Here is an 11,494-nt window from a genome sequence, read left to right as displayed (position 1 = left end):
TTTTCGGCCAACTTTGGGTTCGATTTTCTCCTCCCTCTGGTCATCAATGGAGCCTCTATTTATATGGGATGGAAGAGGGTAATCTTGTCTTCAATGGGAAAAAAGTCTCAGCCCTTGATTTGACTCGAGGAATTCAAGCCGTTGGTTCAAAATGTGCACCTCGAACTGCCAAATTTGGCAATCCAAGGCTGCAGACTGCTCGAGGTGGCCACATTGGGCCAATAAACGGAGCCGTTTCAAAGTTTGTCGACTCGACCAGACCATTCTCCGGGATAAAGGGGTTTCAGGTAGACATGTTAGCGCATGCGTTGTTGGATTTGGGGGCCAAACGAGGCAGAAAATGCACCTGAAAAGTAGCTACTCAGGTAGCTTTGTGGGGAAGAAGATGAACAGTAACCAGGCGACGTGTCGCCTGGTTCCTTCCCCTTTTTTTTTTTAAAAACACAAAAACAACGACATTTTGGATAAAAAATTAGGGATTTTTGTTGATTTTCAATTTAGTCCTCCAGCTTTCAATTTGTTTCAATATAATTCCCTAATTGACCCTAAACTTCTGATTTAATGCAATTTGGTCCCGACTTAACTTTAACTCAACCCCAGATTTACGCGCCTTTTGCAATATGGTCCTTGGTCTTGGGTTTATGCAGTTTCATCTCTAATTGACCATTAAACTTTTAATTTTTTCAATTTGACCCCTGGATTTTGTCAATTAGACCCCTGTAGTTTGGCGCCTTTTGTAGATTGGTCCTTGGCTTTGGATTTTGTCAATTTAACCTCTAATTGGCCCCAAAACTTCAATTTTCTTTCAATTTGGCCCCTGATTTCAATCAATTAACTTGGTAAAAATTAAATTTGGTCTTTTAAAATTCTAATATTCTCAATTAAGCCCAAATTAGGCTCCCAAACTTAATTTTTCACCAATTAAACCCCAAATAAAATTAATTTGACCCATTTAAAGTATAATTAAGTCCTTGCACTTAATTAAATCCTTCATTTGGACCTAAATTAATTCTTAAACATAATTAAAATTTAATTTGGCCCATGATTAAATCAAATTGGCCTATTAAAAATTTAATTATGTTATTGGACTTAATTTTTATGCAAATTTGTCCAATAATCATTAATTTGATCTTGAATTTGCATTTTTTTTCCAATTTTGAGCATAATGGGGCGCTAATAGGTCTTAAATATCCTCTGAAAATTGCAGCTGGATTTTTGCCTATTTTTGCAGTCTTTCTAGATCAGCTTTCTCCACATTGTCAGCCTTCATTTTATTTTTTATTTTTTATTTTGAAAAAAAGTGAATTTTGGGGAATAACCCAGAATTGGGTTATGACAATTAGCATCGTATCCTAAAAGATAAGACAAACAACTACAAGTAATGTTGTAATAAAAATGAAAAAGGTGTATAAAACTGAAGTAATAAAACCCAGAATAAAAGAACTACCAATGAAGCACCTATGTCTTACCCACTCAATGTCTTTGTTAAATTTGAAACCCTCATTTGTTGTAAGTGAGATAACAAAAGAGCTAATATAAATAATCTCTAGGAAGGCAGAGACTTATGAGCAACCTTGAGTAGAAAATCAATAAATAAGGCAAGGGGAGAGGAAAAAGCGAGAGAGAAAGATTCTTGTTTAATTCATCATTTCATTCTTTAACTAACTACTAGCACTCCATTCTGTTATATATATAAGCAATTCAAGGTTGCTTCCAGAATGTATAACCATTCTACTTGTGACAAACAACACAACAAAAGAATACCTAATTTATTTAAATGGTGCTTTTAATAAAGGATAAATAATGTTTCTAAAGTCATTAATTTAAATATTAATATTACCTTCTTCTTGCTTTGTATCAGACCCATTTACTTTCATTTTTCTTGTAACAATGCCTTCCTCTCATATCGACCTTATCCTCAAGCGAGAATCTAGGAAGCCTTAATGTCATTTTGTCAACATACTCCCATGTTACCTTTGATGGTAGTGAGTTTTTTTAAGGAGTAAGAACTTGGGTGACTACTCGATTTTCTTTTTTTACCATCTTTTAATCCAAGAGCAGTTAAGTTAGTAATTCTAGTTCACCTTAATAATTTGGAAGCTAAACAATCTTATTTCCCATATGCTTCTTCAATTGCGACGCATGAAAGATTGGGTGGATGGCTACTAAGAATGGTAATTACAACATATATGCCATCAATCCAACCTTCTGTATAACCGAGTAAGGACCATAATACTTGGATGCCAATCTTTATGATGTGCGATGAGCAATTAACTTCTGTTTATAGGGTTGTAGTTTGAGGTAGAATAAATCACCAACCTTAAATGATTGTTTACTCCTCTTCTTGTTGTCTAATTGAATAATTCTATATTACACTGCTTGCAAATTATTCCTTATTATTTTCAACATTTCTTTCTTGTTTGATAAAAGTTTGTCTATTGTTTCATTGGCTAAATCTTTAAGAACACAGGGAATATGGATTGGTGGCATTAATCCATACAAAACTTTATATTGGGCGTGCTTGGTTGAAGTGTGGTAATTAGTATTATACCACTGCTCATATAATAGTAGCCGCTTGAACCATTGAGTAAGTATCACTGCACATAGATCTAAGGTAGCCTTCTAGACATTTGTTTATGGCCTCTATCTAATTGCTTGATTAAAGATGGTATGTTGTAGATTAGTGTAAATCCACCTCTTAATGAGTAAATATTCTTTCAAAATTAACTTAGAAACACAATATCTTGATCACTAATTATGGTAGCTAGTAAACTATGAAGCTTGTAGACATTGTCAGTGAAAGTTTTAGCTATTAAAGTGAGCACACTTTATACTCTTTTAGTAGTTATTGTAGCTCCAAAATATCCCTCGATGATAGAGTTATGATATAATTTTATCAATTTATTATGTATCATAAGATCATTCCCAACTATAATTCTTCCTTTTCTATTCAGATGATTATTCACCTATTTGCTGATAGGACGAGAAACTGGATTTCTAATAAGAACCTGAATTATAGTTTGAATTGTCATATCATTCTCCTAGGTTTCCTTGACTTCTTTCATAATATTGGTAGTTATAGTAGAGACTTCCATGATGTATATTTCTATATTAAAAACCCTGGAAAAGGGCATTACCAATTATATTTTTCTTACCCCTCCTATACTCAATCTCTTAATTAAATCTCAATAACTAAATTATTCACAAATGTTGAGAGGGATAAGTTACCTTTTAATCCAATAGATATTTAAGGTTGATATGGTTAGCGCAGATCTTAAAATGTCTTTCTTATAAATAATATTTTTGGTAACATATAAATTAACAAACACCTCCCTCTGATAAGTTGATAAAGCTTGTTGTTTGAACATTGTTTGAACATAAAAGATTTGCTGATATAGGTATTGAGATGTCTTTCTTGTATCAGAGCTACCCTCATACCTACTCCTAATGCATTCATCTCAACTGCAAAAACCTTATTTAGGTTAAGTAAATCTAACATAAGAGGGTTGTTCATGACTCTATTTAAAATATTAAAAGCCTTAGTCATTGTAACAAAACATTTATAGGCATCCTTTTTAAGTAACTGAGTTAAAGGTTTGCATTTACTATCATAGTTCTTCACAAACTTTTTAGAGTATCCAGTAAAGCCAAGAAACCATTATATCTATTTAATATTCTTTTAAAGAGGTCAATCTAAAATAGCTTGGATCTTTTAAAGTTTAGTGACCACCTTTTTTCCTAGATATTACATACCCCAGGTATTCAATTTAGTTACTATAGAAAACATACTGGCTTTTATTAGCAAATAAGTAAGAGATTGAAGTAGTTTAAATGTTATCTTTAGGTGATGTAAATGATTTGTCATAGTCTTGTTATTTATAAGGGTGTCATCAAAGAACACCAATATAAATTTCCTGAGATATACCCTACATATCTCATTCATTAGGTTTTAAAATGTTACAGGAGCATTAATTAAGACAAAAGGGTATAACCAAGAATTTATAGTGACAATTGCAAGTTCTAAAATCACTTATCCACCTTTCCAGTTACTCAAAGAGTATGAAATCCATTAACACCATTAACCATAAATATTTACTAGATCAAAAGGTAACTTATAAGGGATAATAACTTTAAAACTAAATTCATTATCTTCTCTCATTGCTTCCTTTCCATCCTCTACAATGTATAGAAAATAAAGTCTCTTGTTTTTACATCTATGACCTAGCATAAATTTCTTATTGTACCAAAAACATAATCTCTTGGCTCTTCTTTCATCTAAATTTTTATTTCTTAGTGTTTTAGTTTGTTTGAAATTAGGTTTATAAGTAAAATTTTAGGTAGATGTAGCTAATAGACGAAGTTGATATGAGTTTGGGGTATTGATGAGTAGGGAAAAAGAGTTTTTATTTGTGTTGGGATATTGGTGAGATCTGGTTTGACTTACTTGAGTCATAGTATTAGTGGATTGTTTAAGCTATTATAAAGGTTTCTGTAATTGAATAATATGTTCTCTGATAGATAAGTTATGTTATAAACTTGTTTCAATACCTTGGTTCAAATATTTTAACCAAGTTTTTAATCTTTACCTCTAAACCACCCATAAAAAACACTAGAGCTTGTCTTTTGGTAATCCCAGCCTTGTTCCACAAGATATGAAAATCCTGAATATAAGCCTTCATACCTCTATTTTGCTTAAAGTCCTTTAATTCTTCTAAAGGATCCTATTATCCCCTAAACCTACAATATAAAAGCTTCCATATACTCTCACTATAAAACCTATTAACCTTATAAACTTCTTATGAAATTTTGATGCCAATAGAGTGCCTTACCATCTAAATAGTAAGAAGTTATTTTAAGTTTTTTGGAATCATTTATCTCTTCCATATCAAAGTATTGATTACTTTTATAGAGCTATTTGTGCATATCTTCACTATTAAAACATGGAAAATCCTTTTCAGGTTTATATACAGACATGATCAAAAGATTGATATCTTCTTTCAAGTGTAGGAGTGTCAAAGTAATAAATAATTTGATAAAACTAGGGTCAAACCATAAGGAGGTTAACTGTATAATAATAATAATAATAATAATAATAAGTTAAAGATGACTTTGAGATGTAAGATTAATGTTAAAATTAAACAATAAAAACAAATATCAAGGTTAAAGGATCCACTAATGATATTTCAAATAAAATAGTATAAATTCTTTTTATTACTCAATTGGAAACTACACACAAAGGAGGTTCTAATCGGATTATAAATGGTTAACATGATTATATTAATTATCTTATTCGAATAATGCTAATACTTGTAAATGTTGTCAGGTATTCATTATTATAATTTATGTTAACAGCAAATCAAGTTTCTTTCATAGCACAAATGTCAATTATACCATATGGTTAGGCCATAAAAGTGCCAAGTATTTGTTATACCAAATGTTATACAACATAAATCTAGATTAACCATTTAATAAGCAAAGTATTAAGAGTGAACAAGATAACAATTACAAAACATGTTAGTATCAAACATTAAAGTTCATGTTGAGTTTACACTATATTTATTCTTATACTATTAGTGTAATCTTTTCATTTTAACATAATAAATTTAACTAAATATAATGAAAGAAGAGAAATATAAATAAACAAGATAAGAACATAAATAAGATATAAGTTAACTAAGTAAAGAAAAGGAAATGAAAAATATAAACAAGAGATTAATCAAAACAAAAGTTAAAAATTACAAAAATATAAAGAAATAAATAAAGAACATGATCTTGATTTGAAAACCAAAATGTCTAAATGCATGGAAAATATTTCTTTTATAGGCCAAAATTGAGAACTATTGATTTGATGACTAATTGTTGAATTGGTGGCTACATCTTGACTTGGTGATAATCCTTATCTTTTTATCTGCCAAAAACATCATTGCTAATGTCAAAATTCAAACAAACTTAAATCATGAAAGTTTTAAAAAATTATCTCAGCTTTCCAGGATAAAAAATTATGGTCATTTGAATTTCTAGAACTCTAGATATGGACTAAATATTAAACAGTATTTGGGCTGCAAGATAGATTCGGACTTCTTTATTATTGCTAAGATTTAAACTTCCAAATAGTAGAATTGAGTTTTGTCTTCCTATAAAAGTTTTAGGCCCATGTCTTAGCTTTCCATTCATATAAAGTGTACCCAAATCCAAGTTTTACAACTCTAGTTATGATCTAATTACCGAACAGTGTTCCAGTTTAGACCAAACCAGCATTCTTTTCTAAACTTCATCCTCTCTTTGTCTTCTCAATTTTAGTAGTTGAACTCATCAATTATTCCTTTGATTTATGTGATAGGCTTGCATTTAAGATGAACATTTATCATAAATTAAAGGTATCTTATAGTATCAAACTTATTATTATAAAACATACTTTAGTTAAGGAGTTATTAATACTTCAAGTGCAAAATATTGATATAAAACCTTGATAAAAATACACTTTTAAGTACTAATTATATACCTTATAGGAGTGTTGCCTTGTTTAACAATTCCAGCCACGTGTTGAAGCAAAACCTCTACTGTGAAGGTCTTAGGAATATTTCATGGGACTATGTTCCATAGTAGTTGATTGCATCTTTTATTGATATCTCACAAAATATAAAACAACCCTAACCAAAAATCAAAAAATATTGCAAAACATACAGAGATCCTAAAAGATCTACAAGCCAAATCAGAAAAATATGTTATGATCCAAAAAAAGCTGAGGTTAGCATGTGACGAACAAGAGAATGCAGATAAGGCAAGCTAATTGCAATCTTTTCACTCTTGGTTGCTAGTATAATTGGGGATGTGTTTACTATTATTTTCACAAATTCAAAAGTTGTTTGGTGAAAAAACCAACCCCTTTGCAAACTCCAAAGATTTAAATGATATGAAATAGACAATATTTAAAATTAAAAAAAAATATATTTCTTACCTTAACTTGAAAATTTTAGGAGCAATGGCTTCATCTACTAGGATTACGTTCCTAAATACCAAATTTCTTAGTTTTTCAAGCTTTAAAGAAAGAAGTTAAGGAAGAATAATAGTTCTTTTCTTTATATATATATATATATATATATATATATATTAAATCTTATCCGGTCGACTAGATCATAAGTTATTCCTGATTTGATTAAATTTTGTATTTTTTTATGTATTTATTATTTTTTCATCTAACCTAAATCAATCAAACTAGCAGGTAAAATGAATATCAGTTTAACTCACTGGACTTAACTATGTCAGTGACAACTTTTCATCTGTCTCCTTTTAATTCACATTGCCTATTTTATGGGTAATTTTCTGCAATGCAATATAATTGGAGACGAGACTTGCTAGTTTGATGGACATAGATCATAATTAGAGAGAGAGAGAGAGGAAAAGGCAATAGAATGATTCTACCGTGTTGTTTGAGGTTTTGAATGATGGGAGCTGCAATGGCTGGTAGTGTTTGTTGCCTTCCAATTTATTTATGAAGTTGGCATTGCTGCTTGCTTTAACTTTTAACCATTATGTGTTGAGAGCGTCGCTTTTCATCATGCCGCGCATGCTTGGGATTTTGGAAGATTCAGGGGGCCACCCTCTCGATAGGTCCAACTTACAAGCGCTGACTGAACAAAAACTAAGGGTGTGTTTGTTGGGCTAACAAGGGAGGGAAAAGATGGAGGCGGCCAATCCGCCCAAATTGGGATGATTGAATTTTGCAAGTGGGAAAGGATAAGACAGATTCTTTCAATCCCACCCTCTAGACCTCATCCATCCTCACACCCATCTCTCCTAACAAACAGACCCTAAAGCTTTAGTAGACAGTCGAAGATCTGTCGATGTTTGCCTGGACACTCACCTTTTCATTAATGTCGCCTGGTCCATTTCTAAACTATCTCAACTAAAATTGCCAGGCATCCAGTTTGCTTGCTTGATTCTCTCTAGGAATGTGATGGTGGAAACAGCTAAGCTAAACATGTGGTGGAGATTTTTCGGGGGCTGAGAAAGTGCAATTAATCAAATATTGTTCGGCTTCTTATAACCGTCATGCCTCAAATATCCACTGAAAATGCCGAATCTGTTTGTGTAGCAACAATGTGATTACAACTGGCAACAGCATTATCTAATTTAATCCGCCGCACAGCACTCGCATGAAATTACTGTTCAGTGATTTTCAGAAGCAAAAGAAAATATGACAGGAGTAATTCATAACTACTATGATACATTAAAAATCTTAACCTCATATTCAAACTAAGATTAAAAAGGATATAGGGAACAGTTACAAGAAGTTTAAGATCCTAGTGTTAGCTCTCTCCTCTGAGTAGCCAAAAACCACTTCATATTTGTCTATTTCTTGGCATAGGTAATTAACATTGAGTTCTGCTGTAACTTGAAACCCTGAAGTGCATGCATAGCGACTGTTGATTGCATCTCATCTCCGTACTCCACAAAGGCAATCCCTGGCTTTGTTTCCACCATCCTGACCTCCTTAAAACCAGCGTACTGCTGGAATAACATTTGCAGCATCATTGTAGTAGTCTCATTGGGAAGATTTTGAATAAACAAAATGCTATTTGGGGGAGCTGGAGCCTCAGGGACCATAGATTTCACACCACCTAGATAGGGTATTTGAGAAAGCTGCAAAATTTTGAAGCAAAGGTAAGGATCATGCTAAGAGATACTGGACATCCTTCTCAGAACAGTGGAAAATGACAACATATTGCCAGTTTCAGAGAACAGGCTGCATCCTTGTGAATCTCAGAAATGAACTCTTTCACTAATTAATGGACGTGAAACTAATTTCCAGGGGTAGCTTCTCACTAGACAAGGCAACTAGCAACAGATTGTTTCCATTCTGTGAATCTAACTGGATGATGTAGTTGGATAAGTTAATCAACATAGTAGAAGCAAATAAATGTTTTCCATCAGTAAATAGAAGTTAGATTCTAGATTGAGCAACTAAAAATGTAATCCTCTTTGCCTAGTTCAAGTTCAGTTTAAATATATTGACCTGCATCTTTACTTTATAGCAAACAAATAAAATAATTTGTAAGAAGCCAACTTAATGGTCAAATCCTAATATCAAATTGACTTACAACAGCTGAATTTCAGGTGAAGCATAATCACAAACATGGATCCAATTAATCTAGATACAGAGGAAAATGATGTTAACCTACAAACCACATTATAAAGAACCTAGTAGTGGTAATCCTAAGAAAGCCAAAAACATGCTTACAGGAGGTGTTGTCCCGTAGGCGCCGCCATATGCAGGAGTCATACCCACTCCCACTTGATTAGTATCATGTTGATCTTTCTTCTTTTTCCCTGCCATTTGAAAAATATAGATCTCAGAGGGAAATAAATCAGAGACAATCTACACATTCATACATTTATCTCAGATTGGTTTCTTTCCTACTATTTAAAAAGGAAAAGGAAAAAAAATAGCATGCTGCGCAATTCAGTTACTATCAAGCATGCTTTAAAAAACAAAAAGACAAATAAACCCCAAGATGCTAGGTTAATTTTTTAAGGGTAATTAAGTAAACTTATGGTGCTGGAAAAAAAAATACTGATTTGTTGCAAATCAATTTGGTAATGATCAATGGGTCATGTGAAAAAGACCTTGCTACCTTAATCAGAAAGAATTTGTTCTTTAAAGGAGTAGTGGGAGGAAAATAGAACTTGAAAAAGTTCAAGAACCACAAACTAACATCCAAATGGAATCTAAGTCAGAGGCTATAATATTGGATATTCAGCCTAAAGCTTAATAAACATAAAAAACTCTGTAGATCTAGCAGGACACGTCATAATCCAATGAGATATGGACTTAAGCTTTCTAGAGTGGAGACAGAGTCATCATCAACGTAGAATGTGTAGTGTAGGAAGCTGATATGTGAAGGATTGGTTGTAGAGGTTCTTAGGAACAACTTGTTTTGTGCTATACATATATATAATTAGATGAACAAGTCACTCTTTCTATAATCTATATGTGAAGGCTATGAAATTGCCAAGTCAAACAGTAAATTAATAATTATAGACAATAAATATTTTTTTGTGAAAAAAAAAACACAAAAGTGCTACTACTCCCCCTTGTGCAAACACAGAAACAAAAGCACGATATAAGAAAATGCTTAGCATTTATCATTGAGCTTCTTTCTATCATTCACTAATACACCGAAAAGAAACTGTGTGTTGTAGGAGGGGGGGGGGGATAAACTAATAATACAAGCATACCATGGGCTTATCATAAAAGGGGAAAGACTGCATTTGCCTCATGGCATTAGAGGCAGACTGAACATCCTCAAAAACAACCCAAGCTTGCCCTTTGTGTTTCAATGTCTTGAATGCCAATATCTCCAGTATCTTCCCGAATTGCGAGAACACAGCGTGCAGAGCTTTCTTCAACTCTTTTTTTTGGTTTTCAAATCAGACATTACCACATCATAGAAACTATATATATATATATATATATATAAGAGAGAGAGAGAGAGAGAACGAGATTTGAAATTTAATTAAAAAAAAAAAAACAGAGAGACAGAGAGAGAAGGGAATTCGGGCATTACCATCGATTTTGATTTTTTCGTTGAGATTATTGATGTAAATAGTCATGTTCGAGGGGACTTCAGTACCTGTGCTACTATTATTATTGATATTGTTATTCACATCAGCCATGTCTTTTCTCTCCAGCAATGCCATGATTTCCCACTCTTGATTTCTTTCTGAGCCAGACTGGGGTTTAATCTGATTTCTCGAGGGTTCTTCACATTTGCCCTAAAAATAATAATTGCAATCAAAAGGAGGAAGGGAAGCGCATCTGCGTTGGGCCCAACTTGTCTACCCAATCCACCCTCTTGGGTTAAGATTGGTCAGTATGATATCGGCTTGTTTGTTCGGCCGATGATAATATCTTTGGCCCATCATAAGATAGAGTCTTTTTTTGGTCCGGCCCATTACTCAAGGCCCTCACTTTGGGATCTCAGATTGGTTCGATCAAGTCTCCTGAACCGACCACTTGAATTTGACCCCTAAATTCTTGAAGCAGCATTTATGACTTGTCTTCGTAGATAGCAGGTTATTTTTTGCGCTTGGACCGAAATTGTTTTGAAGGTGAAAATGATAATATTTCAATCGTGAAAAGCTTTTTAGTACAATTATTAAATTTAAAAATAATAATTTAAATTTAAAAATTCTTAATTTATTCTTTATTTGATATAAATTTTAAATTAAGTTATATAAAAATTATTATGATATATCATCTTATGAATGAATAAGTTAAAAAAATATATTATAATAACTTTAGATAACATGTTAAATTTATGAGTTATAAACTCCAATTAAATTTTATATTTATTTTTATTATATGATAAAAAATATAAAAATTAATTATTGTTAATATAATATTAAATAATAAAATTTAATAAAACTTTATATTAAAAAATAAAATTAAAAAAAATAAAAAATAAAAAAAGAAAAGAAAAAAAGGCATCAA

At 32.0% G+C, this 11,494-nt stretch overlaps 1 protein-coding gene across 1 annotated transcript; it reads right to left on the bottom strand.

The window, feature by feature from the left end:
- Positions 1 to 8,064: 8,064 nt before the first annotated feature.
- Positions 8,065 to 10,779, bottom strand: LOC105114557 (U1 small nuclear ribonucleoprotein A-like). The gene is made up of 4 exons (XM_011011134.1): positions 10,569 to 10,779; positions 10,240 to 10,412; positions 9,242 to 9,379; positions 8,065 to 8,643 (listed from the first exon to the last, which is right to left on the bottom strand). Exons 1-4 carry the CDS (start codon positions 10,699 to 10,701, stop codon positions 8,353 to 8,355), a joined length of 735 nt encoding a protein of 244 aa, XP_011009436.1. The 5' UTR covers positions 10,702 to 10,779; the 3' UTR covers positions 8,065 to 8,352.
- Between the last annotated feature and the right edge of the window lie 715 nt (positions 10,780 to 11,494).

This window comes from Populus euphratica, unplaced genomic scaffold, assembly GCF_000495115.2.
Source record: "Populus euphratica unplaced genomic scaffold, PopEup_1.0 scaffold545.1, whole genome shotgun sequence".
NCBI lineage: Eukaryota > Viridiplantae > Streptophyta > Magnoliopsida > Malpighiales > Salicaceae > Populus > Populus euphratica.
This window is presented reverse-complemented; position numbering and strand designations above follow the sequence as displayed.

Excerpts from the sequence above, each read along its gene's own strand:
- LOC105114557 (XM_011011134.1), bottom strand. The coding sequence starts at position 10,701 with ATGGCATTGCTGGAGAGAAAAGACATGGCTGATGTGAATAACAATATC. Across the intron at positions 10,413-10,568 it reads CGAAAAAATCAAAATCGATG|AGTTGAAGAAAGCTCTGCAC; the intron begins GTAATGCCCGAA and ends ACCAAAAAAAAG. Across the intron at positions 9,380-10,239 it reads CCTTTTATGATAAGCCCATG|ATTGTCTCTGATTTATTTCC; the intron begins GTATGCTTGTAT and ends ATGAATGTGTAG.